Here is a 24842-nt window from a genome sequence, read left to right on the forward strand (position 1 = left end):
GAGCACACATAAGTTCAACATATCTTTTTCTTTCTCATCAAAAAACCACTGAATTTCACTGACTAGTCTTTGAACTAAAGCACAGAAGCGTGTCGACTCATTCGAAATTAATTGAACATTCACTAAGCTAAGTGTTAGGTGAATTGGCACCTACTCATCTCTAGAAGACCCAGCAGGACAAAAAACAACGGCCTTGAGAAGCCTCCTTTCTTTATTTCTTTCTTACATCATGCTGAATATTCTGAAGATGAATCTTGTTAATTTCATGTCTCTGTGTTCGTGTATAAGTATGTCTTCATCTGCATTCACTTTCAGCATCACTCATGGAGCGGTAAAAAACACTTAAATTAAGGGTGATTCCTTTTATGCAAGAATATTTTGTTTATATGCGATTTCTGATGGATTTGCTGGGAGCTTGCTTTGTTCACACTTTCATTCCTGGTCATCTGTTGTTACTCCACTTGAAGCTAGCAACACCGAGGCGAAGGAATCGTAAGAAGAAGGTCAAGAAAGGGAATGGATGTCTGAAGGAGGACACTCCAGAGCAGTCTGAAGAAGGTATGTTAAACTGCCGATATCATGGCCATGTGTTTGACAGGCCATCGTACATTGGAGCTATAGAAACTGATAAAGTCATGGATCCATATTTGTGCTAATCAATTATTGATGCTGTATGCATTTTCCAACTTATTCAGGTATGACCCCTGCAAAATATAAAAAATGCATCAGTCAGTTAATGCAGGGCTGCACAACTCCAAACCAGCAAGGACCAATACCAACTTTTATGGGAGCCACACAGGCTGCACTTTAGCAGGAAACGGTGTGTCTTTTGTTTGCAAAAAGGCAGTCTGGTTATTGTCATTCAGTCAAAACATATTGGAAAAGCGCATGTTAGGAATTATTTCAGAAAAGTCTGTGCCAATAATGTGGTCTTGATGTTAGTAACTTAACGAATACGTTCGGTGATTGTGCATCTTTTATATCTCCTCCCAACTAGAGATCCTTGCTTCCACACTCCTTTTGTTTTAATGTTTCTGATGCTGCCAACAATTCACGTTGTGCATTATGTTTGGTGACGAAATTGTTTTCCTCGTCATATGGCCGTGCTCTGGTTGCAGCACCAGCATATTATAGAAGTCTAAACATGGCTGTGGCTTGCTAAAAGTCTGATCACAGGCCACATGCAACCTTTGGGTTGTATATTGTGCAGCCCTGCCTTAGTCTATACATATTAATAGTGCAATTTTACCAGAATACCTAAAGAGAGCCATGTAGGACAACAGTAGTGGCAACATCTTGTGGCAATTGGTTCAGTTAACCATGTAGATTGATGCATAATGCAGCTGTTTTCTCTTGTATGCTAGCATAAAGGTTTCTGCAGCAATATAGGCTTCCTCATGTTGTGCATCATCTTGCAAAGAAGTGTCAGACAACTGAAGAATGCTCCAGCACTTTCTGATTGAACACAGTGTCACATGATAGTGACATTTATGTTGCTAGTTAGGACCCCATTTTAATACTCCAGCAAAGTGGTAGAACTACTCTGTAGTGAGACTTGTGGGCTGTGCATCTGGAGAAAGGAAAATTTAGAAAAAGAAAATGCATTGGCTTCAGAGTAAGTGGGCAACTGGGAGCCACATAAAAAGAAATGAAAAAAAAAAGACCCAAAGACACACAGGTGGAAATATGGGCGAGTGGCATCTCATGAGGCAGAATGTAAGACTGCTGTAATGTGCTGATCTGTTGTCATGGCAGCGAGGATGGCTATCTCTTTATTTGCCATTTGACTCAGAATGTGGCAGTATTTCTGGCATTTGCAATGTTACTCTTCTTTTTTGTGTGTGTTAAGAGGGATTCTTAATTTTCCATACCTGCATCCTATATTGCTGTAATTTCTGCAGAGGGCATGAAGACTCCTCTTCAGTTTTGGAAAAAGACATCAAGTTCAGAGTCTGAGTTTTCTGATTCTGAAGGAAGTCAGGTGATGAGGCAACGGCATTTGCAAGCAAGTGTCCGTCGCAATGTCTACTTCACTCTCGCTTACATTACAAAGGTGAGAATTGTGTCCATAACTTTTCTTTCTCCGTCGTCTCCCTCCACCTCTATTTCTTTAGTAACATATTTTCTTAACTTATGTGTTGATGAGTTTTTATTAGCTGTCCTTTTTGACAGGAAGATTGTCCAGCAGGTTGTACATTATCTTGTATTGATGCTGGGGCCCCCAAAAAAGAAATTTGAGGGAACCTTAATGTAGTAGACTTATTTAGTAAATAATTTTTCTTGGAAAGCTGGATAATTAACATCTTCATCTCTGTTAATTAACTCCTTATTCTGAAGTGCCTAAAGCGATAGGCAGAATTTAATTTTTATTCCTTCAAATTGTTTGCTCATAGTATTCCAATCTAAATAAATTGTGTGTGTGATCTGCTTCTTATTTATACACATACGTCTGAAGAAGAAAAGTTGGGAGGAAAGTTGTTTGCTTTGTTACGCTCCCTTGCTAGGCAAATTCTGCAGTAGCCTTCATGTACAGTTTGTAGCAGGCATCGCACACACCACCAAATTACTGATAACATGGTTGATCACATATTTGTATTGTCCAACACGTTCACCAAGTCATGTTTAAGCTACAGTACATCATGCCGTCTGGGTAAATGGGTGAAGTCTCTTCTGGCACAATGCTATATTTGGCATTTCAGGTCGTTGATAGCCGAGAGATGTTTGGCTACTGGCTTCACTTCCTTCCTGATATACCGGTTACCATTGGTGCACCTCAGACACAGACAGTTCTTTTGACCATTCTCAAGGACCCAAACCCACAGGTGCAGTTATGTGTACACTTCCAGTGCTTGACATTCTCACAATTAGTCTAAGTTATGGCTTGAAAACACTTTATTAATAGTCTAGATAATTGCAAGGAGTCTTCATAGTCTTCATTTTGTGTTCATTTACTGAAGTGGTATCACATAGAATTACATATTGTCCTTTGCAAACTCGATTTGCATTCTGACACTGTCCGTGAGTACTTTATATAAAGGTTGCTATTTTGGCCTGCTGGTGTGCCATTAGTACAAATTCCGTAGCCCATAATAGACAAGGATACCAGCAAGACACAGGTGACACATGCAGTGCTTTTTACCCTTCCTTGTTAGTAGTTGAGTTAGTGCCATGTGTGTATCATTTGCATCTTGCCATTGTCCTTGCACGTTACGCTCTATGTAATCAGTATTATATAGCAGAGATTACATCTCCTCTGGAGCTCCTTGCTAGCAAGTAGAGATTTAAAATTTTCAGCGATTCATCACAGCACAGATATTTGACTGGGCTTAATGTGCAGCTGACTTTTTTTTTTTTTTTTTTTTTGTAGGTTCGGGTAGCAGCGCTCGATTTGTTGACTGGCTTTGTGACGAAGTACAAGCCGTTCCTAGGGCTTGCAGCCTATAGGTAATGTAGGACATGTTTCTCCTTTGGGTATTTTGAATTGCCTCAATGGGGGGACGTGGGTTATTGAGATAACCTTGTTGTTTCTTGATCAAATCTGATAAAACTGCACATGCACATTTAGTGTTTACTGCTTACTTTAAATATCCAATTATATATTGCATATACATAGTAGTTGCCGAGATAACTAATAATTACCTTCTATTATTTGCTGAAACAATTAAAATTTACCTGCTAAAGGGAAAGTTGCAAACAACATATAGTTCGATACTACCGTGCATAAGGATTGCAATACTAGAAACAGATTCGAAATTGGACAATTATTTGTCATTTTACAGCCCACTGAAGTTCTGTGTCCACAGTGTCAATAATAAGAGCAAATGTAGATGTAAATAAAAAGATTTTGAAGGTGGAAATAAAAAATGTGCTCTCCGCATTGCCTTCCCAACACATTTAGCCTTGTGCTACAAAAAATAATAGCTGTAGCTTTTGTAGGTCCAAAGATACTTATGCAGCAAACAAGCAAGGTGACTAAAAATCATGTTTTGAGAAAAATTAGAGAAAGTAAACGTTACTCAGTGTTATACAGTAGAAGCTATTTACATATTTATATACGGAATTGACTAGTAAGCCCTGCAGTAATCTTATTTCAGCACTTCAAGCTTTATGCATTTAGCTTCATAGGGCAAGGAAAGTTACAGTTGTAACTGTCCTAGATCTTGAGATATTGTTGCCACAAACAAGTATGCTGAGTGAAAAGTTTGTCTTGAGAAAAACGAACAACTGGATTTATTAGCAAATATATCAAGTGTTTACATGTTACAAGTTGTAACAGGCTACAAGCTGTAACAGGCCCTGGCACATGCCCAGCATGTATACTGCAGCCTGAAACATGCAGCCTGAAACGCTTCTTATTGAAAAAAATATATATATTGTGTCGTTTGCAGATGCCGGTGCTCCGCATTTCGAGCATAGCGAGATCGTTCACAAGGAATGGGTTGCACGTCCTGTCGATGCTGCATTACCGCAGATTGCGCGCAAGATGAATATCTTTAATCGTAAAAAATATCATTTAATGCCATTTGCCAATTACCAGTGCTCTGAATTTCGTGCAAAAAAAGATTATTCACGAGCAACAGAGTGCACGTTTGGCCGCCATGCACGCATAGCGAACTCTGCGCCGACGCGACATCGCCGCAGATTGCACACGAGATGACTATCTCTGTGGAAAGACTGCAGTCACGTTCACCTTTTCCCACAAGACAGCAGAGCATTCATAGAATCACAGCTTACAATAATGAAGTGTGTCTCTATCGCATCCATGCCAGCCGCGGCTCTATCAGGGTGAGTGAGAAAATCCCATTTTCGCTTGGTAGCTGATGCGGAAACAAAAAGTCTTGCAGTTTTTCTTGAGCCTTCTTCACTTTCTCCAAATCATCGGGTTGCAGTAGTCTTGCTGGAATGCTGCATGAACACCGGTCGCTGCCCGAACCGCTTTCATCTGCTAAGCCTATTCCGCTGTCGTGGGGGGAGGCTTCGGCGGCACTTGTCATGGGTAGCAAGCTATTGCTGGCATCTTTTTAAATGCGCACTTTGAAAATTTAATGCCCCTCATTTCTTCTTCTAGTCGCTGAGTTTATGGCTTGTAGCAAGCTGAATTTGACATTGTTTCATGCCGAGTTTCGCACGTCCGAGCAGACGGCGGCGAAAATCTGCCAATGGCATGGTGTGCTTGCGGTCACGTGCCTCAGTCGACGAACGGAATTGCGCAGCGGGACTTTCTTTTGTGGGCTTTTTCTTCATAACCATTCATCGCATGGAGTAGCGGTGGCCCAAAAACTAAATGAGAAGTGTGCCTGTTTCAAACAAGACTAAGATGGCTGCGATCGGAAAATTAGAACGGCAACTGCGCGTCACGGAAAAAGACCTATTTTTGTGCGTTCATCAATAAAAATACAGCTTGCCGATGTGATATAAAGCGCCATTACGACCATAATATTGGTCCAAGATGGGTGAAAATTTCTGAGATAATGCATCAGATACTGCAAAATCCATAAATAACTCTTCAAAACAGTTATTTTTCCCCGATTTTTCGGTCTCTAAGACGCGTGTCTCCCCTTATAGGCAATGACAACTTTGATGTACTGGACTTTGTTGATTTAGGTCATTGTCGAACTTGGTGGCTTTATTTCTGTATTGTCCTGACTGTCCCAATGTGGGAGCGGCCCGTAGCGCGCTGAGTCGCGTACCTCAGGACCTTCATTAATGTTTTGCATCTATTCATTCATCCGCTATACATCCTCTAGATGTAGAAACATCTGCACCTTTGAATAACCAGTAAATAAATAGACTTCATTTTGATATTGCACTGACCTTTTTTTTCTGCACTTTACTTTTAAATGTTGGCTACTTTTCATATGATTTGAATGCCATTTAATTTTCTTAAGACATGCATTACATAAATAGAAACCCACATTAGCAGCCTGTTTAGGAGTTGTATATAAAATAAATGATAACTCATAAGAAACATATTCAGGGGCAGTACCATCATGGACAGTTGACGCAAAAAATTAACCTGCAAATTTTGCCACTACTTACCTAACTGCCTGGTTAAATTTTTTTTTTTTTACTTCGCATGGGAAATGACTCCAGTGTCTGTGTTGATGATGCTAATATTTATTTTCTTCTGATTTATCGTAGCGGCTCAAAGAGAACAGCATTCACGACTTTGTCCGAAACTGTGGCTGCTATCCTAGGAGAAGTGCATCGGTGCCTTCATCTAGCCATTATTGCAGAGAACAATCCAGCTCAGATTATCCAGCTTCTCAAGGTCTGTATACCCTGCTGAGTGCTCAGTACATTTTGCATACCTAAGCAAGCGTGTGTGACTAGTTCCATAAATGTTGTTGGCTGCCTGATCTTGACTATGTATTTTGATGATAAGTGGACTACATTTTACATGAAGAATTTCTAGAAGCAGGCAATTTTTCTATTTTCCAAGAAGTACCTCCATAATAGAGTTGAAGTTGAATGAAACTAATTTCAGTCTTGTCAAGATATCCTTGGTAAATGGCTTGATTTATTAGGAAATCATGTAAATGTGACCTGCGCAGTCTGAACCATTTCTTCTAAGTAACCTTACAACACACTTTGAAGAAAGGATTGTACATGTTTTGAACAAAGAAACAAAGAAACAAACAAAATAGGAAATCAAAACAAATACTGCACTCCATGAAAGAACTCTCTTCAATACAGCATGGCATTACATTTCACCACACCTTCAGAGGATATCAACACCCCGTGCAGTCTTGTACTGATGAATGAATGAATGAATGTTTGGTTTTTATTGGCGCAAGGGCCAGGTATGGCCAAAGAGCGCCAAGCCACTGTACTGTACTGATGTCACAGGGGACACTTTCAATCATGATTGAGCCCCCCCTGATCAGGATATAATTTCTCAATCCCAAATAGTGCCTTTGCACAAGATGTAGAGGGTGGCCAATCAGGATTGAGAAATTCGATCTGGATTGGGCTAGCTTGCAATCGAAAATTCCTCGTCTGACTGGGATATTATGAGTTGCTGGCCAAATTATGTCATTTGCAGCACTCAGCTACTATGTTCTGGTTTTGTGAATCAACTGCATGAAGTTTGAGTGGGTGTACATATCATTTGATGTCATACTTAGTTGCTTTTAGCATATTTTTTATTTACATCATCTGTTATGAAGAACTTGCACAAGTCAAGTAACGTAGCATTCACTAAAGCCTTTTGTGTGTATGAGAGTGTACCATAAAGTGAACAGAATAGTTTGTTGACCTCAAACTTGTCCTTCCCTCTTTTTCTCTCACAACTTCCCCCAATCCCTATTGCTGAAACAGTGCCTAGCAGCTGTAGTCACAGGATCTCCATATCATCGTTTACAACAAGGACTTCTTAGTCGCGTCATTAATGACGTGGCTGCCTTTATGGACAACAAAGGTTTGTTGTGCTGAATCCATTGTCTGGCTTTTGGGGCTGTCCATAAGCATGTATTCCAGTGCCATTTGAGGTGCAGTTCTTTAAACTGAGGCTATGCCTAGTGCATTGATTGATGCAAATAAAGATTTTTTTTTTCTGATTGTGCTATCAAGTGCAAAAGTTTGAAGAATGTGAAAACCATAGAAGCACTGCATCTTCTTAACGTCGTTACATATAATCTATAATACTATATTGTGGCACACCTTAAGGGCTAAACATAGTCTGACTTAGCGTGAGCATGCGCACATGTTACTTCACGTTAGCGAGAGCGACAGCGCCTACAGTCGAACCTGGATATATCGAATTCGACGGGGATCGGAAAATAGTTAGATATAGCGAAAATTCGATATACAGATATAGGCCAAAAAAGCACTCACGATCATAAAAAATTGTGGCTTACCGATTGGAACAGCCGCGAATCACATAGTATGTGCACACAATATGAAAGCGCTTTATTTCACGGAAAAAAAATCACTAATTTTGGGCTGCTTTTTCCTCTGAGAAAGAAGTTTAAAACACTAGTCTCAATCTTCTCGAGACTGTCCAGGTGCGAGAGCCCAGTGCCTTCCATTTCGCCGCAACAGCGCCGAATCAGGCTAAACGCTGGCGCCAGTTCAGTGGCTGTGCACGGACGCGTTTCTTCGAAAACACAGTTGCCTTCGTCGTCGCTGGAATCGCCGTCTTGAACGCCAGCCTACATATTCCGGCCGCAATATCCTCATCAGCGAGGTCGGCTACCGCTTGAACTTCGCTTTCAGCATTAATGAAGTCATCAACAGTAACTTCGGAGGGGACGGCACCGGGAAAATTGGACAAGTCCTGGAACGCGTCCTCCAAGCACTCATCGTCATCTAAAGCTTCCGGACATTCATCTCCGGCCACTTCAAGGCCTGCTTTGCCGAAACAGTTGGCTACTGTGGCCTGCTTCACATCGCCCCAAACGCGGGCAATCATCTGGATCGCGCCGAGCAGGTCAATATTGAGATCGGTTCCCATGCGGAGGTTTATGAGGAGCTGGTGAATATGAGGAGCTGGTGAATGAGGGCTGGTGATAGCCTACCTTGAATGCCTTTATGATACCCTGGTCGAGGGGCTGCAGTCTCGCTGTGGTGTTCGGCGGGAGAAACTTCAATTCGATGTGCTGCAGCTTGCAAGTCGTTTGATGGGCTGAACAGTTGTCTACCAGAAGGCAAACTCGGCGGCCCGACTTGTCCAACTCAGCGTCCCAAGCCTGCAGCCATTCAGCAAAAAGTTGACGTGTCATCTAGGCCTTCCTATTACAGCTGTAGCAGACGGGAAGCTGTTTACAGTTCTTGAAGCAGCGCAGTGACTTGCTCTTCCCAATCACGAATGGCCGTAGCTTGCACGAGCCGTCCATGTTGGCTGCAAGCAGCACCGACGCACGCATTTTGCTCATTTTACCGCCATGGCATGAGGTTCCACGAGGAGCAAGTGTCTTATTCGGCAACATTTGCCAAAAGAGACCAGTTTCGTCTGCATTGAAGATTTCTGCAGGCAAAAATTTCTCAGTGATCTTCGGCCACTCCTCAGAAAGCCAATGCTGCATCTCCTGGCTGCTGACAGCCCCACTTTCGCCTGAAATGGCCTTTCCTACAATACCGTGGCGGTTTTTAAACCGTTGCAGCCATCCAGTGCCACCGCAAAAGTTCTCTTCGCCAAGAGCCATAGCAAACCATTTGGCCTTTTCGATTAACATCGGGCCATCCACGGGAATATTTTTCGCTCGGATTTCAAGAAACCATGTATAGAGTGCCTTCTCCACTTTGTCAAAAGCAGCAGGGCGCACACAACACGCTCCCGAGCGACTTTTCTCACCTGCTTTAAGCTTGATGTCCTGCTTGTTTTTTTAACAACGTACTTAAAGTACTCTGCGGAATGTCAAATGCGTCTGCCACGGAGGACTTCTTTTCTCCATTCTCAACACGCCAGATTACTTCAAGCTTTCTTGCAAAGTCCAGATTCTTCCTCTTTTTATGTCCGCAGATGCCATAGCTCACCAGATGACCGCAATCACACACGCTACACACGGCACGTTGAAACAGAGGTACGCACAACAAAATACGCGATGCGCAGATGGAGCAGTCTCAGCGAAGCCTGTTCGAGCGGCAGTCAACGGGGCTACAAAGGAACGACAAAGGGAAAAGAAAGAAGAGAGCGGGGAAAAAGATCGGTGGAATATGCCGTCGAAGGCGCTGTGTTCGTTTTTTGAGCCCTCTCTGGCTCTCTTGTCTCCCCTGGCCCATGAGCGACCGTGCCGACCCCTCACTCTCTCTCTCCCTTTTCCCAGGAAGCGTGGCTTGGAAACGTCGCCGCGTCTCCATGCCGCGCACTCTCTTCGCTGAGCTCCTATGCCCTTGCCCAATGCAGACGCCGGCGGTAGAGGAGGAGCGAGAGAGCTAGCGCGGGTGGGGCGCAAGAACGGAGGAAAGGCTCTGCGTCTCCGTCGCTAGGCGACGGCTGCGCATGTGCAGAGGAGGAGCCTGCTGACTGTCTCTGCGGAAATGTTTTGTCCTGAGGACCGGACACGAATGTCTTTGGGAAAAGCGCAACTTCCAGGGGCGCGGCGTTCTATATATCGAATGTGCGACGAAAATGGAATTCGATATACTACACAATTGTCCTATACTTTTACATAGTATTTTCAACGGGGTAATCTGTGTGTTCGATATAGCCAATAATTCGAAATATGCGGGTTCAATATATCCGTGTTCGACTGTATAGTTCGACCGATGGTTCCACGCACTGGCGCAGCCAACATAACCGGACACGGCCAACGCACTCCGACACGCCCGGCATCGAGCGACTATAAAAACGCCTTTACTCTTGCAGTCTGCAGTTGTGTATGCCATCATTACAGGCTGCGTTTGTCCCACACGTCCTTATGCGACAGAGGATTAATCGAGCCCCACTGCTGAAGAGAGAGCACTGACTTTCTTCTGAAAGATCTGTGGACCTTGCACTGTGTTGGACAATAATATTTGGTCCCTATAATACAATAAAATAAATTATGATGGGATCTTATATAAACTGAAGTCACAATTTAGCTGTGAGACATGCCACAGTGGTTGTCACCAAATTTGTTCAAACCACCCAGGGTCCTGTAGTGAACACTCAAAGCTTGGTACACAGGCGTTTTAGCATTCTTCTTTAATAAGAATGCAGCTGCCACAGCCAACAACCAGACCTGTTACCTCGTGTTCTGGGGAGAGTGTCATAGTGACTGTGAGACATGCTTGCCTCTAAGAAGCACACAAAAACAATTACGACCACATGGGCAGCTGTTCACTTTCATGTCTGTAATTCTTTCATGATTGTTCTCTTTTGTGTCTGTAATTTGTGCACATCCTTTAAAAAAAAAAACTGCTATTATTTCTCACAACGAATACCAACTAGGCGAACAACAAGTTCTTCTTAAGCCATAGCTACTGATCCACCGTGGCAGGAATTTGGCCTTCATGCTAATTTTTTACACACTGCTCTTGTTTATGAGGTGCCTTGAACTGCTCAGCTAGCAGTGAGTGTAGTATTAACAATGTTTATTAAAAATAATTTAGGTTCACATATGTTCGGTTTCAGCATGATGTAAGGAATGTTGAGCCCTCATTCTGCTTGCATTCCACAGGTGTCCAGGTGCAGGTCGCTGCCTTGACTGTGCTGGGTGCAGTAGTGAATGTAACTCCGTGGCCAAAGGAAGTTGCTGTAGCACTGGAGCCGAGCAGCACTCCTGGGTTGAGAAGCAATGGCACTGAGAGCACAGAGAGCAGCAGCAACTTTCCTGGCTCTTGCTGGCTTGCTGCAGCTTGTGCTGACAAGCTGCTGGCCGACATGACCGAGTCTGTTCGGATAGCTACAACAGCCGTGCGTGTTGAAGCACTCCAGGTCCTGACCAACATGTGCCAGGGATACTTTGCACAGCTCATGTATGTTGCTACAATACAGGTTATGCTTATATAAACGACTAACACAAATAACATCTGTTCACTTGATACGTTATGAGTATGTAGTAAAAAGATCTTTATTCCAGTAAGAGTAGAGTATTCTTTTTACCCTCTTTTTTTTTAAGTGACAGTTTGCTTTGTATAATGTAAAAGCATGTTAACCACTCAATTATTTTGAATGTCTGTCCCTAGGCTAATGGCAGGAGGACGTTCTCAATGTATGATTTCACATTGTAGGATGATTTAAAAATGGCTCTTCGCAAATTGTACTGGTATGTAAAACTCCATGTTATGTCATCTGTCATGACAGGTACAGTCTCGGTGTAAAAATGCAGTAGCAGAGGTTGTTGTCACGCAAAGATTATTTAACGATACTGTATACTTTGAAAAGCAGGAAGCTTTATGAACCACAGTAGAGAAGGTTGCGCGCTTGTAACTTTGCCACTCTTAGAAAAACTTTGTATCTTGACTGTGTAATTTAGCTTGTCTTCTTTTTCAGGAAGTCATCAGATTGTGTGGTATCGGCAGTAGAAGCATGCCTTCAGGACACCAATTCAACCATCAAAATGCACACATTGAAGGTGAGTCTAGTACTAAATTATTCTGCAAAATTTCTATGATGATGGACCTAGTTCTGCTTAACTCTTAGAGGGTCGATTTTTTTTGCCAGGTGTGACCGCCCAGGGTCAATTTTTTTTTTATTGCAGATTCCAATTCTTCTTAGGAAGTTATTTCGCAAAAAATTTACCGTAATTTTTCTAGGATGACCATAAAGTGAAAAAAAAAAATATTTTGCATTGGCATATATGTACTCTTCATTCATGAATAACAACAATAAAAAATTAAATAAACTTGTAAGAATTGAAAATTTTATGCATTTTTATAGTTCAAGGCTTTGAAAACGCGCACACAAGAATATTTCGCAAGACTCAAATGTTCCTGCTCTTACACTAATGTGTACATCCATAGCGTAAGCGAACTGCGTAGGAGCGTGCACTCAAGAAAACTGCGTGGCTATGTGCCCGTCGAAAAAGCAAAATGTGTGACAAACTTCCGCTAATCTTCATCTTATCGCCAACCAGAGGCAATTAGTTTTCACGAGTAAAAAAAAAGTAGCGGAAACGCATGCATGGCGGCATCCTTCCTATGCGCGCACCTGTAAGCACTAAACAAGCAAGAAAGAAACAAGCCTTTTGAACGATTAGTAACGAGATAGCCATCAATTTTGCAAGCATAAGACGCCGAAACCGACCGTGGAACAAAACACATGCCGCCGCTCGCCCGCGCGCACCAATGCGTGAGCGGTACTATATAGACGTGCAGGAGGGAACTAGCGCTAAAACAAACCACGCAACGAAAACCGAGTGAGGGAGGCGCGTGAAAAAAATTTTCTGTATTCCCACGTAGTGGCAGCACATGACAGAAAAGAAGAAGTTAGGAAATTGGCGCGCTTTTTAAATATACAAATGGCACCGTAAATATACGACATCGACCATTTTGGAGTTTGTTCGTGGCGCTGTATATTTACGTCATTGACCCTCAAAGGGTTAAGAAGAGATACTGCACCAAAGTCGAACAAGCACTATAGGTATCAACACAAACTAGCACTTGTCTGTGTCGATATCCTTTTGTGCTTGTCTGTGTTTGGCGCAGTATCTTTCCTTAAGCATTATGAACCAACTCACCCAACAACAAGCTTTATTGTGCCTATTTCTTTTACATGAGAAAGCATTTCTGCACGAGAACATTTTCTCATTGAGGCTTTTCTTTTTGCTCGCAACATGTATGCACAATGTACTTCGCTCATTCATTCAAAAACTAATGTACATACTTTGAAGTTGTGGTCTTCACTAGCAACGCTCACGGCGCGCACGCTCCGATTCCGCGCGCGCCGGACGACCACCGCGGGTTCGAGCACTCCGAGCCGCCATGCGTGCAGGGCACCGCGCGTCCGCGCACGCTCCGGTCCGCTCCGTGTGCCGACGCGCAGCTGCGCGCGTATGCGCTCCGCCGGCCCCACAGCTTAGGGGAAGGCGAGACCGCGCGCGCAGCAAGGGAGACCCTAAGCAAATCTCTCGAGAAGAAACAAAGAACATTTATTGAGCTGGGAGTCAATACAAACACGCGTTTTAACGTCAACGTCCGAATATGAATCTAATTACACAAAACATGCCCGAATGGTCGCCAGTGGCCGCTAATGGCGCACCGCGACAAAGAGAGAATAGAGAAACGAGGAACAAAGAACAAAGAACCCGACCAGTAAGAATTTGCCTATCCTTCGGTCAGCGCCTGCCATCGTGCGCCCCCCCAGCAGAGAAAAGGGAAATAGAGAGAAACGACAGACGAACAGACGGGGGCACGATCGGCAGACGCTGCCTCAGGACATCGAGACGACGGAAGAGTGCCCGTGCGCCCGCCGAGGCCGGGACCCCGACGAGCCGAAGTAACCATCGGCCGGCGGCGGACAAAGGGGGCCGCCGCCGGCAGAGAGGAACACGTACGCACCTTCCGACGCCCCGATGTGGTCCCTCGGGTCCCGTCTTGCGCGCGCTTACCCGGAGCGCACGCAAGCAGGGCCCGAATCCCGCCAAAATGTCGGCCAATGGGGAAAGCCTGTTGACCTTCCCGTGGGCGGGATGACAGCAGAGTGACAGTGTTTTATGACCCGCTGCCACCCCGTCCAGGCAAGGAGGAGAGGGACACGGAGCCCCCGGCAACACAACGCAACGGCTTTACACAACCCCCGCGAGAACCGGAAACCCCACAAAGTTCAGTTTGAGAAAACTGCTTTCTGAATTTATCACCGGTTTTGTATGTGTCTTCTTTTGCCTTGTGAAATTAACTGCTGTGCATAGGTACCTTTATTTTGTTGTTACTCCTTTATGTTTTGCACAATACCTGCAAGGGCTTTGGCACAGTATCTTGTTAGCACTGTGTTCAAAGGGGCTAGTTGGTTCATCATTGGAATAAAACAGAAACAGCATGACACAAGATGAGGGAGTAAAGAGCACAGGACAGAGCACTGACCAGCAACCAGATGCTTTATTTGCAGAAGCAGTATATAGAGACACCACTGAAGGTGACACCGCCTGTGAATATGCAAAAGGCCTCAAAGATTTCCTGCACGCACTGTTGACTACATGTTACAATAGTGCTAAATAGTTGGAAGATATAGTGAACAGTGCACGCAGGAAATCTTTGAGGCCTTTTGCATATTCATAAGTGGCGACGCATGCGTCAGTTCTGCGTCCCTCACACTATCGACAAAAGAACTGGATTATCTCTGTGGCTAACGCTTATCCTTCATTTTCTTTCTTTTATGTCATCTTCAATGATGTCTTTATATGCTGCTTCTGCAACTAAAGCATTTGGTTGTTAGTCTCAGCACTCTGTCCTGTGCTCTTTACTTGCTCAGCCTGTGTCATGCTGTTTCTCTTTTATTCCAGCAGTATCTTGTGTTATTAGGCTATATGAATAAATTAATAAAACCTTGTCATCTTTCTTCATAGTCACATCATGTTGATTACAATGTTCACAGTCATTCCATCATGTTAAAGAAACTTTGCTTACTGTGCGCTCTATTCTATTGTTTACAGCTTCTTGGCGCATTCAGTAAGAAATTGGGGGAAGCTGTCAGCGTGAAGCAGGATGAGGATAATGCTGACGTACAACGCTGCTTAGACTTGGTAAGGCTCAGTGTCTAATCTTGTTTTGATTGACACGTACTCGGCTGGTACATGTCAACCTCAGGCCCAAATTAGATATTGAACTGGCAGTCACAGCAAAGGCACTCATGTAATTTTTTGTGTTAATTATTTCTTGTGCCTCGAGTAAGCAGCTTGATTCTTGCATTTATTGTGGCAGTGTTCTCCAAGATAGTACTATCACACCTGCCGGCTCTGCAGTAATTAACAAATTTAGGCTACTTCTACAATTTTACGATCATTATGTCCAATTTTGCAAAAGATGACTTGTTGAAAATGCGGTAGTGCAATATTGGAAAAATTGTGTGCAAAAGAGAAATTGTGATGATACCTGCACCGTCATTTTCGCGGCAACTCAAGCCGCCATTATGCCCGAAGGCTGGTTGGCTTGAACAAATTTATTTTCACAAGTTTTTAGAGCAGGCCAATTCATCAACAGCAAACTTGGTGACAGCCACTTTTATCTCAAACACATGGTTGCTTGTCAGTCTCTGTTGTTCCAAGTTTGCTGCTGCTTGACAGCTGCGTTTAAAGGTAAATCATTAATAAAGAGTGTATTTATCCCACAAAAGTTGTGTTCATAGGACAAACATTGTAAAAAATGTGTGTTGCTACCCCCCCCCCCCCCTTCCTCTTTGTCATGTCTGCAATGCAATACTGGGAGGACTAGAAGCGGTAGGCTGCGGGACATGCATTTACCAGTACGTATGCAGCTATCTGAAAAACCGTACGGCCACCATCGGTCCAGGCTCAACTAGGTAGAAACCCTTTGTAGTTCCTGATCGAGAAACCCCACAAGGGTCTATACGTGCCTTGCTCCTATTTAATGTTGGAATGTGTAAACCCGCATTGTAACTAGGGGCAAAGCAAACCCTAGGGAGCGCCATTTACGCTGATGATTTACGCCTTGGACAAATTGGGGATCCTAGGAAGATAAGCAGGAGCTTCTCCAGTGTGCAATCCAACAGGTCGAGACCTTCACGCAAGGAGCTGGCATGACATGTGCCCCAGAGAAGTCTGAGCTTATTCGAACAAGGGCAAAGTATGCGAGATGAGAAAATTGCCAGAGTTTCGGACTACATTCTTGTATAGGGAGTGCATAAGGGAGGTAGATAAACATTGCATTCTGTGCTTATGGATCCAACATGGCCAAAGTAGCACACACAATCCGCCACCTCAAAGGTACCACCCAATACATAGCTGAGCTGATTCGTAGTGTTACGTGAACCTGCGAAGGCTTCTTGGAAGGGTTAACTATCTGACTCGTACACACCTCCGTCATCAGTAGGATAACATACGGACTCCCCTTCCAAAGCATTACCAATCAGAAGCTCAAACAGATTGAAGTCATCATTCTGAGGGTTTTTAAAGCTGCTCTAGGGCTCCCTGAATATACTAGTACAGAATGCTTTGAGGGATTGGGAATCCACAATACCCTTCGGTGTGTGGTGGCCACCCTCATCACGCAAAGGGAATGGCTGTGCGCAACAACGCAGGGTGGGGCCATACTAAACAAACTCGGCTTTGCACTCTGCAGTTCACTGCAGAAGAGACAGTGCAGATCACCCGAGAAGTCAGACAGCACATAGTGGTGTATTCAATGCCAAAAAATATAAGTCCAAGGTATTGCGTGGGGCGCCGAAAGGCTGAGCAAGAGTCTTGCACAAGACATTTAGAGCACAAGCGGACATGTACTCCACGGACGCTAGTCAGACTGGCAAGGACAAGTATGCGGTGATAGCCACAAACCTAACTCTCGTGATAGGGGCATCTGTCAGGGCAAAATCTGTCATCACGGCAGAAGCCACAGCGATTGCACTTGCTATTAGGAACGTGGAGAATAGAGACACATCTGCAGCCATACTCATGGACTCACAAATCACCTGTCACCTGCATCTCTCCGGGTTAGCGCTGCGCTTAGTATACTCAAAATTCTAGGGAACCAAATGACCAGATTTTGCAATCTCACTTGGTGCCCCGTGCTCAAGGGCATGGAGGGTAACACAAGGGTGGACCGGCTAGCTCGTGTACTAAGCATATTAGCTGCGGACCAACGAAGTGATGACCCCCCCCTCCCCCTCTACAGTGCATGACATCCTCGAACACGAAAGAGAGGAGCAGAGACAATTTGGACGCTGCAACCAAAGTTAAACAGGCAAGAATTTGGCGCCGACTTTAAACACAAGCGTACCCAAACCTACATACATACACTTAGCCGCATTCACCACACACGACACACTGACGAATGCTCGTAGTGCAAGTACATGCCAATATTATTGCACATCACACGGATGTGCCCAAAAAGACTGACCCATATCAATTCTACAAAACTAAGAACACAAGATTTTTACAAGCAATGGGAAGTGCGGCTTGTGGATGAAAATTATGATAGCAAACTGGCTCTTATGGACCAAGCCCAGCAAGCCACTCGTGCCAATGAAGCCCTGGACTAGGGGCCCCAATCACAGGACCTCAAGTTTTGTTTTCTTCATTGAAGTTTGTCTATCTCTCTCTATCTCTCGGCTAAGCTTTATGAATTTTAATGTTGCAGCTATGTACTTTGTGATGTGCAAAAATAATATTGAGGCACTTTACCTCCCCTTTGGTTAATGTTGCACTTTGGGCTTGGTATATCATGATAGAGGCGGCAAACATGTGTGTCATCTGTGTTCTTTTGTCCTGTTTCTGATGCCTTTTGTCCCCTTTGGTTTTCCGCAAGACAGCAAGCTTCAAGGTTTCTGTGCCGGATCTGCAATATATAAAATTGATATTTCTACTGAAGGTTAATATGGTCAGGGTTGGGTCACTGTGCTAGAAAAGACAGAAAAAAAAAATTTAGCAGAAATGGCTGAAGTGATCTTGTTCATTATGCCGCAGCTACCCAAAAAGAGGGCATAGTTCTTGACAGCACCATAAGTCCTTTCTGTGTGTTGAACGGCAAACTGTATTTTCATGGCACTGTACTGAAGAGCCAGGTTTACGCTACAGTACATAGTGATAATAATGACGAAGACATGTGGGTTTGGTACTAAAGAATGTGTGGTACTCCCTTTCCATGTTTGACGAACAGCAGCCTCTACTAATTTTCCTTCTCATGAATAAAGCTCTGAGCCACTGCGTGGCCCTCTGTTGAGCCTGTATAACTACCCTGATGGTTGTGAACCACAGTTTGAAAAACACTTGGTTATCATTTTCTAACTGCCACATTAAGACACGCCAAAAAGCTTATTGTTTGCACTAGAGGCTGCGTAAAATAAGCTTTTAGGCTACGTTCACACTTGGGATGCGGCAAGCGGCCGGAAAGGCCAAATCAGGTGGAAAATCTTTTCCACGCATGACCAAGATGTTCACATCTGTTTTCCCACTGCAGCAGAAACCACATCCACTTTCGCCCACATCCATCTAGTCTGCGTACGTTTGTCCACGTGCTGGTGCTGTTCATCACACCATTTCAAGCAGTATGTTCATTTATTGGCCCATCCGTTATTAAAAGCTATCCTTTCGCCCAACTGTACATGTCGTCTTTTACTTTCGTCTACCATGGAAGCAGAAAAAGTTTAATTTTAATACCTTTAGCTAGTTGTTTTTCCTAAATATGGACAATAAAAAATGGGAGAGGTTTACTACCAGAAGTTTACGTGATAGTGCAGCTTCTGGTGAAGCAGAACAGCTTTCCACTTCTCTGTGACGGAAAAAACAGTCCGAGAGTGATCGGGCTCGCTGCCTGGTTTTCTGTCTGTTTCGCTGCCTACGCAGGTGGATTTTGTCAAGTTTTTGCTGCTTCCGCCTGCTCCGAGACGAAGTGTGTACATAGCCTTAAGTAGATTTTATTCTCTTGCACTCTGATTCAGCCGTGCAATCATTTGTTCAGCTGTGACTACACGTATCAGGTATAAGCAATATTACTTCTCCTTTTTCTGCCTATATATAAATGTGCATAGAACTTAGCAAATCTTGTGAAAATCATAGTTTCAAGCACAATAAAGTTTTGGAGAAGCTGTCACTTTCCAATGCTTGCTTGACTTGGGACAGCTCTGTTTAGAATACCATAAGGTTCTTTTTATGCTTGTATAATTCATCTTTCGAGCATTGCCTCGGGCAATGAGTACTTGGTACAATCAGTATTTGGTACACTTCTATATGTATTTCTTCTTTTTTTTTTTTCAGGGGCGCCATCTTTGGTTGGACTGCCTGCTGAACGGAACACTACAGTCTTTTCTACAAGATTTTTCTGAACCAATGCTACAAACAGAGAGTTGCAATTGCCTCTCCACAATTGGGACGGTTATGTGGGATTCTTTGCCTGTAAGTACTCAATCTCTGGGTCCAGATAGGCTGCCAATGGAAACTGACCCTGTCAACCTTTAATTGCCAAACTTTGTCAAGTGAGGCTAGCTTAGCAGAACTCTTTGAGAAACTATCAGACATTGTTTGGGATATAATCGGCCTTAGTGAGATTAGAAGAACTGGTGAGGCTTATACATTGCTGAATAACTGGATTAAGCCACTGTTAAATGTGCATGTGAACCTGGAAATGGAACACAGTGTAGTAGTAGTTTATACATACTGATAGTACAGTATGGCCCACTGTTAAAGGAAACATGCACTTAGTATACTGCTTTTGATTATCTCTAAGATATGACATAAAAGTACATGTACCAATATCTTATGTTAAAGTGTACACTATGAATCTGATCAGCCACTTCCTTCTAGTAACAGCAATGTTCCTAGTTATCATCATAATCACAATTTATTTGCTCTGAAAGACCCAATGGGGCTTTAAGGGGGCCTTGAAGCACTTAAAATGCATTACACAACAATAAAACAAGAAAAAATGCAATGTGTGTAAAGACAGTAGCACAAAAAACACCGCAATTATAGGCACAATCAAAGATACCATGACAGCAACAATTATTGACATTAGAAAACCCAAATGTTGGCTTTATTACCAGTTATTTGTTTTCTTTAGCAGTGTACCGTACTGTACATAAAGGACTCAGCCCTAGATATTTCTAGCAGAATTGCACCTTCATTGTTGGTTCATTGCTTGTTATCACGAGTAACACTAAGTACAGCTGTATGCACCGGTTCTATGCTTTTATACAAAGTGTGCTCCAAGTATTATGTCTGTCAATATACCGCTGCTATAATTCCCCATAATGCTTTATAGTGTACTCCCTTGCACCTTAGTCAGCAGTTTATGGAACCAACTACGTCCCCCCCCCCCCCCCCCCGCCCGCTCGAAAGCTTGTCTTTGGGCACAATCCAGCAGCCATTTTCAGCCTAACTTTTTATACTCCTCTCCTCAGGATGACCGTAAAGTGCTGTGCATCACGGTGCTACTTGGACTTGCACGGTCACCCGACAGCAATGGTAATGTTGTGGAACGGACAGAAGATGCCTTTGTGCGTAATGCTGCCATCAGGTGCCTCAGCATCTTCTGTATGTACACATCACTACGGGAGGTGAGGAGGACATTATTTATTTATTTATTTACCTATCTATCTATCTATCTGATATGCCATCCAGTATTTCTATCTTTGCATCAGGTATCGGAAAGTTATCAGTGAGAAATAGTAAATCAAGCATACTCAAGCTGTGTCCCGTATGCCTGTAGGCTGGGTCACTATATAAATAACGTTAAAGGAAAGCATTAGGTCGAAAATGACTTATGAGCTGGCGCTGTGGTACTGCATCGATTCCCAGTTCAAATCAGGCAGATCAACATCCCCCACTAGATTAACTCTGGCACTAGATGCAAGACGTCGCACATATGGGTACAGTGCATCCGTACAATCAGGGCTCAACGAAGGGGCACAGTAGGCACACCCAAGAATGGGAACTCGAGTTGTTAACTGTAATTTGTGTGCGAGCAACTGTAAGTGTGTGAGCAATTGGCACTAAGTATGTTTTGATCATAGGCAGATAGTTTTCATTTTTCCGGGAGGGGGGGGGGGGCAGGTTCGGGCCCAACCGGCTTTCCAAACCCCATGTGTGTGTGTGTGCGTGTGTGTGTGTGTGCGTGCGTGCGTGCGCGCATGTTTGTGTGTGTGTGTGTGTGTGTGGTTTCTTGCACTTGAAGAAACTTCGTGTGACCTCGAAGAATTGTTCACTGAAGTGTTGGCCTTATATGAGAATTTACAAGACCTCGTAAGTAGGAGACAGCTCAGTTTCACAGCCTGAATCCTCTCCCACCACTAAGAATCTGGTGTCTCTCGGTGGTGCAAAATTCCTTCGTGTAATTGTCGTATACCTTGCTATCACTAATACTGCTTTGCCTTTTCGGCAAAACAGCAGCCTCTCTCTGTCTTTTATTTTTCTGTGAGTCCGAGTATAAGTACCCCTGTGCATGACTGCTGTTGGTTCTGATTTTGAGTGAATCCAGCTTGGCCTCATTTCAGTTACTGAGTGAATTATTCAAGGTGCCCTAACTATCATGCACCAAGACTTTAAAAAGGAGCATTTGCATTACTCGAAGAAAACCTAGTGCATGTTGTTTCGAGTACAGTGGAGTAGCTGCTGGTAATTATTTCGTTCCTGAAATTTAATTCGACAATTCCAATTAATTATCTAATTCGAGAAGTACTGTCCTAATTATCAAACTGTCAGTGAGGCATTTGTAGGCACCCCCAGGCACCCCCAAATGACATCTAACTGCTGTGTTTTTAGCGATGTACTAATTACGTGCAATTTTTTTCCGTGTGGCAAACAAACCTCACGAAATATGAAAAATACCACGTGTCTGCGCTCCCATCCGCATCATACAGCAGCGCCCTCAAATAAGCTGATTGAAAGACTGCATTGCCTGTCCCAAACCCGAAGAGACAGCGCATCGCCTTGATAATGGTACGGATGGAGCACCACCAGCACGTTTCGCGGCTTTGCAGCTATTCCTTCCTCACTACTTCACAATTATTACCACTGTCTCTCAAGGTCGACTGATCACAATAACAAAAGCCCCTTGAGAGCGCGGCCAAAGCATCACTCTCACTACGCACGAAATACGAAAAACGATGTAATAGGCATACAGTCAAACCCACTTATAACGATACTGGTTTTAACAATATATCGGTTATAACAATGAGAAGCTGCTGCACCATCAACTTTTGTATGTTTTCCATGGTGAAATAACCCGCTTACTACAATGCCCTGTTGCCGCATTACCTGCTATAACGATGAAGTTTGACTGTTGGGTGTCCGAGCCGAACAGTAGTGAAATGCGAAATCCTTGAAAAGAAAAAAAGAAGAGAAATTCGAACCTCTGCACAATGGGCCGCTGCTCCAACAGCCATCACACACTCATTTTCTAGCTATCCCCGCCGCCTCTCTCCCGTCGCCCTTCTCCTCACCCCTCCCCCCCCCTCTTAACACGAATGGGCTGCACGCTCAGCTTAGCTGCGCCCACAGCTCTATGCTGCCCCACCCTCCGAAACACGAATGGACCACGCCAGCCACGCTGTTCGCAGGTTGCTCGCTGGCTCTTCATTCAGCGTAGTTCTGCAAACAGCTTAATCGCTCGTGTTGGTCTTCGTTGTTTGCGTCGAAATAGTTCCTGGCCACGCGGTTGCTTGCCGCCGAAATGGAAGATGGCTGATTCGCACGCTGATCATCGACAATGCACGACGTTGCCGGTGAAAAGAGAGCACACGGCTGTAGGTTTAGAAACTGAGTGCTTCTAATCAACGAGGCGATCGTCGCCACCGTGCTTGCATCAGATAGCAACGGCAACCATCACGCGGTAGGGCAGGCTACCCGATGAGGCAATTGTCGCGAGCGTGCTTGCATCAGATAGCAACAATGACAGCGATGACGCGGTAGGGCAGGCTGCCTCAACGTTGTCCTCACAGGAGGCCCGGCAGATTATTCAGTCACTCCGGAGCTTCGTTTTTGCGAGGAACCTTCCGCTGCACTACGTGGAACACCTGGATGCCTTGGAGGAGGATGTCGGCAAGCTTCGCGTAAAGCATGCAAGAGTGTGGGACATAGAGTTTTCTCGTGCAAGCCAGTGAGAAGTACCTGTCGAGATGCTTGTGGCGATCCCATCTCAACATTTCTTCTGGATTTCTCAAGCTGACAGGCTGCTGCGGCAGCATTCTCGCAATTTTTAGAAGGCCCCTTTTGGGGCCACCAAAGCAATGCCTCGGCGGTAGTCGCATATCGCTTGTCACCCGTGACACCTCTTTGCAGTTGTTATAGCAGTGTCATTCTTTAATGCCAACAGCCGCGGCTTGTTACACACAATCGGAGCGCCCAGGAAGCAGTTAAACGAGTGAACACAATCAGCAGCTGGATGGAGGAAGGTGGTGGGGAAGGGCACTGGCCTACCCGCCATTATAGTTTTCTCACAACAGCTCTGCCATCCCTATATTTAGATTTTTTTCATGCAACCCAGTTTTAACAGTGGAATTTTCGTGGCACCTGAAGATTACTATAATTGGGTTCGACTGTAGCATGTTTCGCGCGCAGCAATATTTCGTGGAAAAAACTTGCTTCAGACCAAAGCCAAATTAAAGTGACGGTCTTAGTTTTCATGAGAGTGTATACGTCCTGCAAAAATAAGTTCATGGCATAAAATAAAAGTGAAATAAACACACCGGGAAGCGACCTATGTGTTCAGAAAAGGCATAACCGATGCATTCAAGAAAGTAAATAACCACTTCTAAATGAGCCAAATTGGCAATTGGGATGCTTGCACAAAAAAGAAAAATACATCAGATTTCAGTGTGCGCTTATTATCCATGAATTCATAAGCGCCGTTGAACACCAGCTGCTGCCTAGAGGTCGTGTTCGTATAAGTCTCCTTCTGCAGCTATGTAGTACTGAGTCTGCTTTATCACATCCTCAGTCGCTTTCTTGATGACCGACGCTCGAATTTTACGGCAGCCATCTGTCATCCTTGTCTTCAGCTAAACTGACGTCTGTCTCGATCATGTAAGCACAATCTTTCATATAACCCCAAAGAAAGAAATTGAGTGGAGTGTGGTCAGGTGAACTAGCCGGCCAATTTACAGGTCTGTGCCTTCCAATCTGTTGCGCATGAAAAGTCGCATACAATCAGTTTCTCTCCGGCTCCCAAATAGGTAGGCTATGCATCATACGTACTCCTGAGGAGCAGGCAGCTTTCAATCAGCAACGCCACAAGCAGAACCAGGAATGAGCTCTTCTACACCGTCCCGATGCTGCAGCCCGGGCGCAAGAACAGGCTTGTGCAGCCGAGCGTAAGCAGCAACTGCGTACTGAGGATCCGGCAACCTACCAAGCCGCCATTTAATGAACCATCGGGATTAACCCAGTTATAAACACCGGGTCTGCGTTGTAGCATCGCTGGTTAACCATCTGTACAGAGTACTTGGGCGGTGATTTCTTTCTTTATTTCCTTCATTTCGTTCTGGCTAACTCAGAAAGAGCCTGTTCGAGGGCACTGCTTTATGATGCGGGTGGGAGCGCAGTCATGTGATATTTGCCACATTTCGCAGTGTTTATTTTTCAATTGGAAAAAATTTGTATGCAATTAGTACCTTGCTGAAAATACCACAGCTAGATGTCCCTTGGCTGTGCCTACAAATGCCTCATTGACACTTTGATAATTATGATAGTTCATCTCAAGTTAGGTAATTAATTGCAATTGTTTAATTAAATCTCAGTAATGAAAAAGATTACTGCCAGCTACTCCACTGTACTGGAAACAATACGCATTAGATTTCCTTCGAGTCATTCATT

The 24842-nt window shown here is 44.1% G+C and overlaps 1 protein-coding gene across 2 annotated transcripts in view; it reads left to right on the forward strand.

Annotated features, from left to right (window-relative positions):
* LOC142575268 (HEAT repeat-containing protein 6) overlaps positions 1–24842 on the forward strand; it is a 74633-nt gene that overhangs the window by 24086 nt on the left and 25705 nt on the right. For both annotated transcript variants that reach the window (XM_075684481.1, XM_075684483.1), the window contains 11 exons: positions 468–558; positions 1902–2053; positions 2700–2822; positions 3368–3444; positions 6142–6271; positions 7321–7420; positions 11103–11400; positions 11918–11999; positions 15015–15104; positions 19290–19427; positions 20432–20587. In XM_075684481.1, coding sequence (XP_075540596.1) covers positions 468–558; positions 1902–2053; positions 2700–2822; positions 3368–3444; positions 6142–6271; positions 7321–7420; positions 11103–11400; positions 11918–11999; positions 15015–15104; positions 19290–19427; positions 20432–20587 — 1437 coding nt within the window. The remainder of the gene's footprint in view (positions 1–467; positions 559–1901; positions 2054–2699; positions 2823–3367; positions 3445–6141; positions 6272–7320; positions 7421–11102; positions 11401–11917; positions 12000–15014; positions 15105–19289; positions 19428–20431; positions 20588–24842) is intronic.

The sequence above is a fragment of the Dermacentor variabilis genome, chromosome 3 (genome assembly GCF_050947875.1).
Source record: "Dermacentor variabilis isolate Ectoservices chromosome 3, ASM5094787v1, whole genome shotgun sequence".
Classification (NCBI taxonomy): domain Eukaryota; kingdom Metazoa; phylum Arthropoda; class Arachnida; order Ixodida; family Ixodidae; genus Dermacentor; species Dermacentor variabilis.